This window comes from Dermacentor andersoni, chromosome 2 (genome assembly GCF_023375885.2).
Source record: "Dermacentor andersoni chromosome 2, qqDerAnde1_hic_scaffold, whole genome shotgun sequence".
In the NCBI taxonomy this organism is placed as follows: domain Eukaryota; kingdom Metazoa; phylum Arthropoda; class Arachnida; order Ixodida; family Ixodidae; genus Dermacentor; species Dermacentor andersoni.
The window spans coordinates 211724102-211739562 of NC_092815.1; the positions used below are offsets into that span (position 1 = coordinate 211724102).

The following is a 15461-nucleotide window of genomic DNA, read 5'->3' on the forward strand; positions in this document are numbered from 1 at the left end:
CGCGGCGGCGGAGAAAACGTCGTTCGCCGCCGATCCAGCTGGCGCAGAAAAGTTCGTCGGGCGGCGACGATACCGGAAGCGGCAAACGAGCGGCGCCCCAAAGCGAGCCAATCAGGTCTCACTATCCGCCCCGACTTCCGGCTAGGCTTCCCCGCTTGTCCGTGTATCCCGATCCCGCTCTATCGTTCACGCCGGTCTCCCGCTTTTCGTATTCATGGCATCCAAAGCGGCGCGGCTGGAATTTAACAAGTTAATAACAGCCATGGTTAGACAAGCTCACGTGCGCTACTTTCGGGTCTGCTTGCTTCGGCCGCGCGCGCGTTGAGCCACAGAACAGAGCCGCGGAGTTGGAGGAGCCGAAAGTTGTTTACCCGCCCAGTGTTGCCACAACGCATAGCATCGCCGCTTCCTTTAAACTACACCGGCACATGAATGTCTCACACACATAAAAAAGACTAGAAATCATTTCTAAACAAAATTTTACGCGTTTTTAGACTGTTCCGTAATTCAAAAGCGATAATAATTGTCGTTAAAGTTGTTTTTTTTTTGTCATGTGTTTCACGACTGCGCATTTGCCTCGTCTAGCCACACTGATAACAACGCAGCGGCTCGCCATGTAGGGCTCGTCGGGCTGCGCATGTAGCGCAGCCCGACGAACATACGGCGTCGCGCCGCGGCAGATTTTCTGCCGCCCGAACTTCGTCGTGAAAGTTCGCTCCATGTATTCTGGCCTTTACGCGTGCGACGCTCTACCAATTGAGCTACCGAGCCGCGGTAGCTCAATTGGTAGAGCATCGAACGCGTAACGCGAAATCGTTCCCCATCCGCGGCAAGTTGTTTTTGTCTTTCGTGATTTTTGGAGAGGGAAAATACGCTCAGTTCTGCAGCCCAAATGGGAGCACGGCGCAGCGTAAAGTTTTTGTGCGAAGCATATTACTAGAGCTCAACCCAGCTCCTCAGGCGCGGCGGTGTCGCCTTCAATACCACGTGACACCGTGACGTCACGACAGAGGAGAAACTGGGCTCCAACTCGCGCCGTCGCCTTCAAGGCTGACCACATGACACCGTGACGTCACGACAGAGGAGAAACGGGGCTCCAACTCGCGCCGTTGCTCGCGGCGTCGCGGCGCTATATAAGCAGCTGCGCTTGTTTCTAAGTGGCTTTGGCTCAACTCTTGCAAGATGGGCTGGGTGGGAATCGAACCAGGGTCTCCGGAGTGTGAGACGGAGACGCTACCACTGAGCCACGAGTACGATGCTTCAAAGCGGTACAAAAGCGCCTCTAGTGAATGCGGTGTTGCCTTAGAAACGAGCTGTTTCTAAGGCTCAGGCGTGCGTCGCTTGCTCAGGCGCACATTTCGTTGCCGCGCAGAACGCTGCGTTGCTCGACGCTCACCGCGTCCAATGCGGGGCGCGTAGTCGCTGCGCCGTAGCCCATTGTCTTACACCCCTTGGCGGGTCGACGGGAACGCTGTCGCGTTCCACTCTTGAAGGCGAAGCAGAGTAACGCATGAGTTGTTTCTTCGTCTAGCCGAACCAAATATAGCCAAGCAACAGCAGTTCACCAGGCTAAACAGTGGTTCAACAACTAAAATAAAGGCTAGTATGCTTCGCGTCCTGGGCTTAACCTTAGGTAAGCCACAGCCAGTTTTTTCATCCACTTTCATTTCCATTAGTTTATAATTTCTTTAATGCAATTAGTAAGTACAAGTAATTTCCCCTGTGTTGTGCTTGGCGTCTTTGTTTGGGGTCTTATGCTATCGCAGGCTCACGTGCGATATGATAGCGCGTGACCTGTAGTTGGTCTGATAAAGTCTGTGGGGTGGCCTCAAAGGGCGGGCGTACGAGAACAATGCTCACAGAGTGCAGGAGCTGCAGACATCCACTACCTAGTAGATTGCACAGATAACTCCGGCAACCGTCCACCGTGTGTTGATTATCAATATGCAGCGTCGTCGTCAGCAGACACGTCTTCAAGCGTGTGGTGGACATCTTTCGGCATCTCCTGCAGTGATCGCTGCACCGCCGTAAGCAGAATTTCACATTTCAAGACCGTTACTGTTTCGCAGACCCGGTAGAAAACCCCACAGAAGGCAGTACACTGTCGTTCTCGTTATGTGGGCAACATTGGCGCTGTCACTACACTGGCTTGCGCTGCGTTGCCAAATAGACTGACAACTCTTCTGTTCGAAGCAGCCTCCGAAGCGCCCGCACAGCGGCCGAAGTGCCGGCAGCAGTGCATTGCGTATACCTTTCCCAATCGCCGTATCGCGGCATCGCTTCTTGCGGCGCAAACAGGCACGCCAGCGCGAGCTCGGCTTTGAAACAGTGTGCCGTGGGACGAGGGAGCGCGAGCTGCTTCGTACGTATTTATAGAACGTCGATGCTTGTTCCCCCCTCTGCGCCATCGCGCGCTTCGGCGTGGCCCCGATGCCGTATTGGATTCCCGGGCACGCAATCTTCTTGCGCGGGCTAACGGTCCAATTCCGCGCCGCCGCTTCCTTCGCATCCGCGAGGAGCGCCTCACTCGCGCCAGAGACGTGCGCTCGGAGCGGGCTCGCCTGCCGAGCCCCAAAATGCGCGCTCGGGTGGGCGAAGGCTGAGCGTGGCACGCTGCCGGCACGGCAACACCGAGGAGAAGTCAATCGCAGTTGCATTTCGCAGTAGAGGGAAGGGGTTGCAGCGTCTCCCCGGCTGGGCTCTGTTGCCTTGTAGTGTTCTTTTGCGAGCTGGTAAAAATAAAAAAGCGGGGGGGGGGGGGGGGGGGGGGGGGGGGCATTGCGCCGTCGCCTCGTCGAGGCGCGACCAAGTTCGCCGGTGCTGCATTATTAACGGAGGGAAAATTGAAACGTTCCGCCCGTACACGAGCGGCCGCTGTGCGCCAGATGCGACGGTGAGTCGCGGTGGTTCGTGAGGCGAGTTTGGAGCAGTGCTGGGCCTGCGTGTGCCTCGGATGCTATCTCAGACGCTATCTTAGATGCTCTTTGGGCACCTTGCATCTGTATCACGATACGTCTTGCAAGACGTGTATCAGTATCTGTATACACGATACAAAGTATCCTTTATCTTAACATACAAGATACTGCTATCGCAACGTCATCGTGCGAAGCTATAAACGTTGACTGAACTCCGCTTCTCAAGCTGATACTGCTGCCACTAAACCAAGTGAATAAATAAAACTAAAGGCAAGGACATTTTTTAATCTTTCCGCTAGAGCCATTTAGCGAGGGCAGACGATGAGGCCTGCGCGTCCCTATTGGTGGAGCGGAGTTACGTGGCAGAGCCGTTGCAGCTGTATATGCTCTCTGTGTACACGATGCGAAAAAAAAAAAAAAAGAAGAATGTCGCTACCAGCGTTGTTGATGCTGTGCACCTGTAAGGTGATACGGTATTGCGTAAACGGTAATACGTTTACGGACAGGGTAAAACTCCGCAGCTGTATTTGCGCCATCGTGCAGAGTTGACGTTCTTGTAATTAGATAGCGATCCGCTATCTGATCGGCAAGCTGAACAGCGACTCCCATCAATTACAAAAGTGACGAGCAAAAACCGCTGACGACGCAGCGTATGAAGAGGTTGCATGTTAAGCAGCTAAAGCAACCCCAATAAGTTGTTTCGGAATGAAAATATACTTTGAGCAAGAAACACAAACATATTGAGATACGAACAGACATTTCATTCAAATGAAACAAGGTTGGTCGGAGTTAAGAAATTTCCAAGCAAACATTTCTGTGCATGCGTATTTGCTGCTAAGTTATATATATATCTGTAATAAGAAAGTTACGAATGTATCGAAGTATCTTAAGGTACAAATGTAAAGTGTCTTATCGGACTCAATGATTGCAGTGGTATCTTGTGTCCTTGTATCAAATACTTGTTACCCGAGTGTCTTGTATCGCATCATGACACAACTGCAAAATATCTTTGCCCAGCTCTGGTTTAGAGCATGCTGTGAATATCGACTGCGCGGAATGTGAGTAATACGTGACACGGGGTCGTAATCAGCCATTAGTGTGGTAATTTAAACCATTTTCATCTGATAAGGCAACCTGGACGAAGGGTAGCGTTCCGCTTCTGTTAATTTGACTTTTAGTAGGCATTCCAGTGCTTGGTTAATGCGTCACTGAACTGCGTTCTGACATTGAAAGGCTGCATATGTGAGCAGCGGTGACTCTCAGAGCGTAAGCTTTCAGAAAAAAGAAAAGCACACTATGGGCGCTATAACGTAAAACTATTCCAAACTTTTCTATTCCAATTCTGCAATCGGCCCACCGCGATTGGTCAAAAATAATTTTGGGCCACCCCCACTTCGCGTGTCTGTCGCGCGATGTCACGAAAACCGCGATAGCTCCCCGTCTGATATGACGTGCACACACTGATTATGCGTGATTTGATCGAACAAAACAAAAATAGTTATTTCTGATTCGACGCCTTTTTGCCATTAGCCCTTGGCTATTGGTCAAAAGTTTTTGGGCTGCACCCACATCACCTGCCTCTCACGCGACGTCACAAAACCGCAAAAATTTACAGCGTCAAAGTGACGCGTACGCGTTAAAGATGCATTAATATGCCGAACAAAACTGAATTTTCTTAGGAATAGCCGCAGGCTGCCCCGTTCCGAAAGGAATAAAAGATGGCGGCCGCCGATCTCTCCGGCACTGGCTACTCACCCCTGCCGCAGAGCATGGGTTTATTTGCGTGTAATAAAACTTTTTGCGTGGCCGTGTAACGTTTTCGAGTACTTTCGGCACGTTTACGACCTCTTTCTGTCAACTCTTTTTGGCTGAGCATCCGTTTTAGCTTCATTCTTAGGTTTCCGTTGCATGCCGCCGCGATTGTCGACGAGCCACCGCAAGCTAAGTAAGAGAAAGCGGACCAATCGCAGACGCCGGCACCACCCTCTTCATCTGGTTATCGATATTCAGTGCAGTAGCTCAGCCTCATCGAATCCCTCTCCACTTGAGCATGCGCCTCGCCTCTTGTGAGCCAATTAGATGAGAGAAGCCGCTCAGTGCAGGCAATGTTATTCGTTTCTCAAGCAAACAAAAGTGACCTCCTATGAACGAGGGGAGCATTTGATTGGTTTGTTCAGACAACCCTGCAGATGACCGCCCGATGCTTGCGTCGGCGGCTACGCAACTTTGACGTCAGGAGATTGGAATAGAAACATTAAAAATTATGGGGTTTTACGTGCCAAAACCACTTTCTGATTATGAGGCACGCCGTAGTGGAGGACTCCGGAAATTTCGACCACCTGGGGTTCTTTAACATGCACCTAAATCTAAGCACACGGGTGTTTTCGCATTTCGCCCCCATCGAAATGCGGCCGCCGTGGCCGGGATTCGATCCCGCGACTTTGTGCTTAGCAGCCCAGCACCATAGCCACTGAGCATCCACGGCGGGTCGGAATAGAAACATATCGGAATAGTTTTACGTTATATGGCCCTATAAGATACAAAAAAAAAAAGGAGGACGAAAGATAGCTCTCGCTTCGTGTGGCCATATTGAGTACTTTTAAGTGGCAATATACCCGTACATTCTAAACTGACCCTCATTATTGGAACTATATTGGCGATGGTGGCCCTCGAGAGCCTTGGCGAACTTATTGGAACAAAAGTGCGATATAATAAACTTGTTTTCCACGTGCCTCAACATGAATACAGATGAACGCGGTTGGGACAAGCCGATTACGATGATAAGTAACGTCATATTTTTCTGTCAGGACAATGCAATGTTTCATAGTTAATCGACAGTCCCATACGACCAGCACTACATTTATTCGCTAAAATCACAGCAAGGATCACCGTTTATGATTGCAATGGTTGTGTCGCTTGTCACTACAGCAGTGGTGTTGGCAGTGGCTTGCTCGTCCCAGTGCCGCCGCGTGACAGTTGTGGGCGCGAGGAGTCGTCTGTTGAACGCGTTTAGACATCGGCTTTTATCCCATCTACGACGGCCGACGCCTGTTACTTAGAAGTGTGTTAGAGTGCATTGGACAACGTTCTCGGGATTCTGGTCGCGTGCGCGTCATCGTACATTTCAGATGAGTCGACGATGATCGCGTGGCTCATAAGGAAGGACCTACACTATTGGCGTCGTGCTCAGAGTCTGATGTGGCACGTCTTGTCTCGCTATGCTGACTTGAGCGACTATACATGTTCACGAAGTTTCCCTTTAAACGCTAAGCGTGCGTATTGAGCGAGGGCATTAAAAAAGATAACAGAGATAATTCTGCGAGAGCGTTTACTGCGAAAAGGTTAAATTTAAGCATGCGTGGCAAGGCGGAAGCAAGATCAGGAAGAAATTCACTTTGGCGGTAACTTGTAAGGCTGAAAGCAGTTGAACAAAATCAAAGAAGAACGAGTGGAAGATTCTCAACCTGAAACGATTTGTGGGCGAAGGGAAGACAGAATAATAGAAACTGTATAAATAATACAAAGTTGGTGTAATTAATCAATTAACGTATTGCCATTCTATCGCCAATTTATTTACATTTTTCATATTAACCTGTGAAGTTGTTTAATTCTACAGAGCCCAGTAAATGACCTGGTGCAACAGCGTAAACCGAAAGGCGTGCTTCTGTCGGCGTTCCTATACGGCTTGACTGTGAATTTCCGTGTTTCGCGCATGGAAATTAATTCTTACCTTAAAGTGGCATTCTGTGCACCCGCATGTGACAGCGCCTTCACTTAAGCTACCGTGCGTTCTCATTCTGGGCTTTCGATGTAACAGTGCCTTTGTTGCGCGCTGTGAGATATCAAGCGCGTAAGCAATTGCAGCGATGTATGCGTGGTGCGAGTCGTACAATCCGTGAAATGTATAAAGTTTCAATCCACAACGTTCCCTCTTCCGGGCACGCGGGTTTTCAGCGATTCCACGAGCGATATTTTATCGCGCCGACAGCAATTGAGAAATTTTACGCCGCACTCCTAGTTTACATTCAGTACGATGACTTGAGAGCGAATCAGGTAGCCTTAGAAATCGTAGCAAAGGGCATGAACACGTGGACGATATCAGGGCTGGCTTTACTACGCAGTATAATAAACTCGGAAGAGAATAATTTCTCACATATTCGCGTAGATGTAACCTTACTTTTGACAGTTTCTTTATCGACGTCGCTATAAACAAAAATCAGCTGCGCATGAGTACATCGCGCCAACGAAATATGTCTAGAGATGTCTCATATGAAGCTCCCTCCCCCCCCCCCCCCCTTTTTTTTTGTTTCTATCTCCAGGCGCCCTTCCCCACTTCCTGTGTGTGCGTGTCTTTTGTTTATAAGTTTAAAGCCTATCCTGCTGAAAGTTATGGATGTGATTTCGAAAGCATCTGCAATCTCAGGTCATATAACCGCTTCCTTTGCCCCTGCTCTATACTTAATGAATGCTGCCGTCAATGCCTTTCTTGTATCTTCGTTTTCGTCTGCGCCCTTTTGGAATATATGCCCTTCAGGGAGTACCAAGTGTATCGACAAGTTCTCTTACACACCAAAGCGCTTGAGATTCGTAGTTTTGGAAATATACTGTAGATACGGAAGAGCACCCTCGTCCCTTTGTCAGCTGCCGCGAGGGTCCGCATCTCAAACCTCCCACATCGCCAGCCATCGGTGAGAACCCGCTGCCATTGCTTCCAATAAATTGTTACGACACAGTATGTAAAGGCCTCACACACTGAGATTCATTACTTCGCGTTAGCCACAGTCCACCTGAAGCTTCCTGCTCCATCATTACCGTCCCTCATTTATCTCCGCCGTCTCGTGTATTGCCCGTACGGCACGGAACAATACGCTCCCTTGTTTGAATCGAGTACCCGTGTTTGAGTGTCGCAACAAAGAGACGCCCTCGTTTTATTCACTGGAAGCTTGCGCGCTCCATCTCGAGTTCGGCCACTTGAGGCGCGAGGCGGGGTCAGTAGGTTTCTAGCGAATTTCGGAGCGAGGTAGCACGCGCTCTTTTGTGCGTGCCGCTCGACGTTCTTCCGTGCAGAATCCGCTTTCCCGCGTCGACGCCGCGAACGCCGTGCAGCAGCTGCGAAGCCGTAAGTGAAGTGGCCGCTCCAGCGCTCCGCCCTTTCAGGTTTCAGCAGCGGCTAATTAAAAAGGCTCGCCGCGAGCAATTGAGCAGCGGCTGTTGCTGCGTCCAGTGCTCGTGGGGGCGCTTGTTCGCTTAGGTTAATTAAACCAATTCGCTCGGGAAGCGCGTGTGTCGTGTCGATCGTTGTCGTCGCACGCGGCGTCCGAACATCGCTACGCAGCGCTGCGCACGCGAAGCGGTGTCCCGCGCGTTCGGCCAAGTTTGGAGCATCGGTTGCCGATACGACGCTGTGCCGGTGTGCACGACCCCTCACGTACGCCTGTGTACGACGCCCATCGGAACATGGGGTGCTATTCTGTAACGGCGAATTCAGCAAATCGCACCGGGCCGCTCTGGTGCGACCGTGATTGGATGAAACGGCGCATTGGGGCGCGTTAGGCCGCACCGGTGCGATTTGCCGAATTCGCCATGAGTGCCCACTTAGTGGACGTGTCCATTCCGTCTGCTGCTCAAGTGCTGCTTGGCCGGGTGCGCCTGTCTCCTTCCGACACGTGCCCCAGCCCATTCAATCAGAACTTCAGCAGCAGACGAGATGGACGTATCCGCATGGTGGACGCTTACAGATAATCCCCCCATGTGCGAGCGGGCGCAGAGTGTATGAAGAACGCGAAACGCCAAGTCGCCAACTAGGCGTGCGAGATCGCGGTACCGCTCGTTGCGGCTCTTAGTGACGATAGGGCAAGGAATCCGCCAAGCCTATCGACGAATACGTCAAGTAGTCGAAATGAAGGAAAAAGAGTTTATTTGACATTAGTTACACGGCTCCAGTTACGGAAGCCCACTGCATGCAGGAGCAAGTTAAACGTCCGAGTTCAGATCAGGACCCTCCGCCCTACTGCACGAAAAGTCTCCACTTTTAATCCCGTCATCTTCCCTAGGCAAGTTGACTGGGGAATCTGAGGTCTCTATCGCAGCCAATCGCAATCGTCGAATCGGCTGCGATACCACGCCCATGGTATCGCAACCCTCCGCAGCATCCCCCTCTCCGAAGGCTCCGTTCACTCGGCGCGCAGTATAGTAACATGTGAAATCACGGTCGGCGCCGCTCTTCGGCAGCATTTGACGTTGGCCCCATTTCATCGTTAGTTCAGGCTGTCAGGTAGTGGTGGCGGTGGGTGCCTTTTGCGGACCTGTCAGCCGTCGGTGTGAACGCTGCGTTTACTTCTTTGTAGGCGCTGACGGATGAGTGGGGCTCGCCTCGTGGCAAACGTCTAATTAGCGCCTCTGGCCGTGTTGAGACGCAACACGCTGCGTGGAGAGACGTAGGCGCCTTTGTCGCCGCACCCGCCGTCCGCAGCTACTGTACACACGTTCTATCATGTGGTCTCTTTTTCTGACATTCAGGTGATGAACTGAAAGTTTAAATAAAGCAAAGGGGGTCACAGGAAGGTAGAAAAGGGAATTGAATAATATTATGCGAACAGTCGCCAAGCGTCACTTTGGAGCGTACGTTTCGCCCAAAGTGACTTGTATTCGTTAGTGCAAGTTCCGTCAAGCCGCTTGCGGAGATGGGTCCCGTGGTCAAGAGGATGACTCTGGGCTTTCCCTTGCTCTATCAGCTGATCGTTTAATTCTTAGTCCTGCTTTTCTTTCCTGTCTAGTTCTATGATTATCGGTGTTGAATTCAGTGCGTATGGTATGGTATGAATAACTTTATTTAGGTCCTGAGGGATCAGTCTGGAACTGATGCGGGCCGCTCCCACGTGTTTGTCGATAATTTTTTTTACCAAAGGAGTGGTTTATCTTGTAGCTTCCTATGCAAAATTACTAGATGGATCTCTGGCGCCAGTCTCTACGAAACTGGGAGTATGGTGATTTAACCAGCAAGGGAAAAATGGGTAGTACGTGGACTTGCCATAACTTGGTCCTTCTGGTTTTAACGGCTTCGGGATTTTGCATATTTATGATATTCAAAAAACATATTGCCTTGCAAGGGCAACAATGTGCGATGGATACACGTGTTCACAGATGCTAACCGCGTTGCTACCTTTAGAAAGCTGTGGGTGCCTAGAAATTTAGAAATATGAAGCGTAATGAGCAACATCGCAACAACGTTTGAAGCCACTGTAGCACAAAGGTTAGTCTAACCTCATTCCCATCTCTGCGCTGAACTTTGTTCTCAATGCTGAGCGATCACGACCACGCCACCAATTCGGATCCGTCGTTGTGGTAACACGCAAGCGGCTTGCCATGTTAGTAGTTTACATAAGCTCTGCGTCAGGCAGCGTGCGCTTGCATACGCTTTACTGCGGCGAGGACAGCTCGCTCCTTTCAATTTAGAACTTCTAACTCGCTGGGCGGCACCTGGTTTAGCGGTGCCTCACGACAACCCGTCAATAATGCGTCCTGAGAAGACCCATTATTCACGGCAAAGAGATCTCGGACTAAGTTAGGTGGTACGCCAGAGGGAGCGTCGGGCGGGGGGGGGGGCTTCGAAGCGCGCAAGGAACGCTTTCACCGCACCAGTCACGCACACTGGGATTATCACCAACCACGGGATTTATACTCGTATACGTCTTTGTGATTACTTGCATTGTTCCTTCAGCGACCACCAGCCTCGACTACTGCGGCAATAGGGCTTAGTTCGGAAATCCAATAGCCCTACATTTTTTTTTCCTACTCTGTGATAACGTTGCGGAAGTAGTAGTACACTTGCAATCTCTGTCTTGTCACTCTTGTACTTTCTACATCGTATGGTATTTTGACTGACTCCTTTGACGCAGTAAGACTGCTGTCATGGAATCCTTAGTACACAACACAACTAAATGGATGTCTTAGCCCATTATGCAGGGCCGACTCACGCATGCCACCGCTGGCATCTGCAGTTGTGTCACTGTGCGTTTCGTCTTTATTTTTCGCTTTTTATTTATTTCACGATATCGATATGATTGTTGTCATTCTAATTATCACAAAGTACTAAGTACTCCGATCTTCCCCTGCATTCCAGGCACCACCTTCGAGCGCGTGTTCGAATCGCCTGGAACCTACCACCTAATGGCCGAAGCAAGTAACCCGGTCACCGAAGGACTTGAGCTCCCTCGCCCCAGGGCTCAAGTCAAGGTTCTCGTGCAGGAATTGTTGCGAGGTAAGGGAGCTCAAGGTCTCACTCCCCGGTGCTCCGGTTCAACAGAAGTTGCGTCATTCACCACGGAGTTGCGTTAAATGGAATCAGTCGGAAGGACGCACTCGTCCATTTCCCGTTTTTCTTCTTCTTTCTTTTTCAGGAAATATAAAAGTGCGTTAACGTGTACAATTTGAACAGTCTCCATATTCAACGTCCACCAGTTTTAAAGGCCTGCTTATCGTCGCGTCGATTCGCATAGATTCGCGACGGCGGAGTAATGCGGGAAACACGTGTGCGTCGACACCATCCGTTGCAAGCTGCACGCAAGTGGCCGACAACGGCGAAGGACCAGCGCCGCCTATCAAGTGATATTTGGCAGTCAGGCTGATACACAGGGCCTAGCATCAGCGAGAAGGGTTGCAGGAATTACCGTTCTTGAGGAGCGCATCGGAATTAAGTCGCCAACCTATAACATGCCGAGTCATTTGAGTCCACCACTAGGATACAGCCGCTTGCTGAGAGATAATCAGCCCTGAAAGTATTGCTCGGGTGGTTTGTTCTCGCCGAAATGGCTCATCGCGCGTTGCGAACATTAGTATTAGCAGAACTAGGCGGCGCCGCACGGCGAAGGGCTGGTGTTTGCTGCGTGCGGAGCGTTTTCTAGCGCAACTAGCTCTTAGTGTCGCGCACGCTTTGCGACCCTCGGTGGGCTCGCCACGCTGCTCTGGGGAGGCAAGAGAGTGAGCGAGAGAGGGGCTGACCACGAAATGCTTGGTCTTCTACTCTGCAAGGGGCGTGGAAGGGAAACGGTTTCTAAAGAGAAAGTGAAGAAACGTAAATCGGTGTAACGTACCCGGCGTAAGCGCTACCGGCAGCTTACTGCTGTCCTTTAATAGTGTATAGTCATTGCGTTCTATCGATGCTAACATATGGAGCAGCAACTTTGAGGTTAACAGTGAAGTTTGAGGAGGAGGAGTTAAGGACCGCGCAACGGGCGATGGAGCGAAACATGTTACACGTAACGTCAAGAGAATGGAAGACGGCGATATTTATCTTTATGAGGGTAGACAATATCCTAGCTGACGTTAAGAGGGGGAAAATGGAGCCGGAAAGGCCACGTAATGCGTAGGGCAGTTAATCGGTGGTCTATTAGAGTTACAGGATGGGTGCCAAGGGGGAGGAAAGCGCAGTCGATGTCGACATAGAATTAGATCGTGGGATGAAGCGCGGAAATTCGCAGGCACAACTTGGAATCAGCTAGCGCAAGGCAGGGTTTATCGGCGATCGCTGGTAGAGGCCTCCGTCCTGCAGTGGACATAGAAATAGCTCGTGGTGAAATCGGTGCACAAACGCACGCGGCGGCACACATCGCTGTCGCAGCGTAGCTCGCAGTCCTGTGGTCAAACAGTAGCGGGAATAGGACTCGTGAATTTACTTCGTGCCGTTTAGCTCGTGTAATCGTTCCGTTTATTCGACGTCTTCAACGCTGCGCAAAGGTGGTCGACTCGTCTGGTGCCAGCGTTTTCTATGTTGTCACAATCACTCAGCTACGGAGCCCGTGATAGAGGAGATAGAAAGCGTTACGACTTCTTGCCAGCCCACCCGCTTCTCACGTCGCTGATCGATAGAGCACACATTGAAACACCGCCGATCCGAGTCTGCGCTGCTCCTTCGAGGGGACAAACGTTAAGCTCGTTTTATGAAAGGTCACGGGCGACGACAGTAACAGCGACAATGTGCGGCATGTTCCCTTCGTAGGAAAGCCCGCGCTCTGCGAGACGCTGTAGGGGACGTGCCGCATGGAACAAAATTAGAGCGCGCGTTTTTCGTTGATAGCGCTCTGCGCGTGGGTGGGTCTTATCGCTCTGGTTTTCGGTCTGTGATGTTCTCCGGCGAAATCGCCCGCCGCGTTGCACGCGGTAATCGAGGCCTACTGCAGGAGAGCAGCAACAGAGCCACTCGAGCACAGGCTACGCCGTCGAGGATCGCGGAGAAGAGTGAAACGACAGGACGGTACGAAGAGCGTGTGAAATGAACGAAGGACGGTGAACGCTGGTGAAAAGACAGCGGCGTTCCTTTAGCGACAGCGCGAAAACGCGCGTTTTGTTCTGGTGCCGGTCTTCCTTTCCCGCGAAAAGGCCATTGAAGTCCGAGCAGCGTGTAGAGAAGCCGCGATGATCGGGCTGCCTACTTCTGCCATGAGATGGCAGCCCTATTGTTAAACTTTAAGTTCCTGGCCTTGCTTTCTTGTCTCGCATCTTTTTTCTTCTTTTCCGCGCGCGTCTTCTTTTGATCGCGCTTCACACGTCGTAGTCCTCCCAACTCCAGGAAAGTGGGAACTTTGGGCTGACGAGGTATCGGTAAACGAGGAAGAACGAGACAGGAAACGTGGTGGTCCTCAAGAGAAGCCATTTTGGCAAGAGGCAACGCCTCGCCCGGCGCCGCCTACTTTCGAGAAAATGGCGTCGTTTTGAAGTGGCCGTGGAACGGAGGCCGGTTTCAAAACGAGTGTACCAGATGCATCTGGAGATAAAGAAGAAGTAACGAGGAATAGAAAGTGGACAAACACACAAACGAAAGGAAACACGGACGCTTGTTGAGGTCGCTGGTCATTGTGTTCGGGCTTTGCAGCGGGCGCAACTTTAGCTTTCGTTCCGCGGCAGCGTTTGCCCCTCTCTGGCGTCGTTCGCCGGCCTCTCACCAGTTACTACTCAGACGGAGTGTGCTTTTCTCCGGGAGGGCCCCTTCCCAACTGGCCTCGTTTGGCTCGTCTTATTCGGCTATGAGAAGCTTTTGGGTCAGTTGCATCTCTGTAACTTCGTGGTGAATCTCTATCCCGGTCTCATCTTTAACCTTCCTTTGTTTGTTTGGATGTTGCTTCTTAGTGGAAAGATTCAAAGCAACACCGTGCGCATTTTCTTGTATTGCATGCTCAAGAGAATGAAGAGCAAAGCGCACGCTTTAAATGGTTAATTTTCTTCCGCCTTCTTTATCATCGAATTATTCTTATTTTGATTCTTTAAGTAAGGTGCGAGAGCAGGGAGAGAGTCGGCGGGGCTTCATTTTCTAGCAAGGTAGAGCACACTCCGTGGCAGAAAAAAATCTATGGTGGCACCAAAGCAATTGTTATGATGTGTAAATGCGAGGGCATTACTTGTAGCTGGGTGTGCCGCCAAGTTTTGTCGCTGAGTTTAGTGTTGCGGCGAAAGGTTGCTGATTTCAGTGCTGCTGCGTTATGTTTCCGAGTCTGATGTTGCTGCTTATAAGGTCGCAGAAAAGCAAGACGACAAACCGGCCATATTGCGATCTCTCAGCTGAGTTTTATTTGCGTAGTTCTCATTAAAGTAGTGTTTGACTCATAAGTGTTCTTTGTCGATGACACCACTCTGCCGAGCGATGACAATACTTTTCGGAGCGGCACCATGGTGTTGAAACTACATTTCTTCCTCGGGTTCCTAGGCGAACTCCACCTAATACTCTGAGAGGATGTCGTAGTCGTCGTCCGACGGGTACCTGAAGCGCGTTGCAACTTATTCGTCGTCTGTGGGCCCCGGCGACGACAATGAGCCAAGTGATGCGGTCGCACTAAACGCGATGGGATGAATTCCATCGCTGCCTTGAGACTAGGCGTTCAGACAGAAGGTCGCTTTAGCGTAGGTCGACCACTTAGCTCGGCAACCACTTCACGACGACACATCGCATTTCTTACTTCATCAAGAATCTACGGACGGCGCACGTTTTTGTACTATGCCATGGTGAGGAAATCTTTATGAGTGGCGTAAATTGTGAACTTGCGAAAGATGTAGTCTGTTACAGCGAAGCTGTATATGGCTAGGGTACTGTGCATTTTTGTTCTCCGTGAACAAAAACTATCATCGTCAATATCTCATACACCTGTAAGCATTCAAGCTCCCGTAAGCAAGCAAAAAATGCAATGACTCGTAGTCCCATAAGGTTCATGGCTACTCACTTTGCGTGACTTAGCTGCGATGACGCTACCCGTGTTGTCGTTGTCGGGATTTCAATGTTTACGCATTCCGTGTTGCAGACATCTCTTGCGATGCAACACCGATCGGGCCCAACCGATCACCAAGCGGCGTATGTGCATCGATTTGACATGATCAAAGTTATCATTATCATTGTCAATGTGATTGCAGTTGCGAGTAAAATAATGACCACCGATCAATACAATACATGAGTGCGCGTTCCTTTCGTCGAGACTGTAAATGAATTCGAACCCTTGTTCAAAATTATGTGTCACCTCCGTGCCGTGTGCTAAACAGCTTCGCTGGTCAGGCACTTTCACG

At 50.6% G+C, this 15461-nt stretch overlaps 1 protein-coding gene across 1 annotated transcript in view; it reads left to right on the plus strand.

The window, feature by feature from the left end:
* LOC126540110 (uncharacterized) overlaps positions 1–15461 on the plus strand; it is a 613572-nt gene that overhangs the window by 445177 nt on the left and 152934 nt on the right. The window contains exon 9 of the mRNA XM_050186902.3: positions 11038–11175. Coding sequence (XP_050042859.2) covers positions 11038–11175 — 138 coding nt within the window. The remainder of the gene's footprint in view (positions 1–11037; positions 11176–15461) is intronic.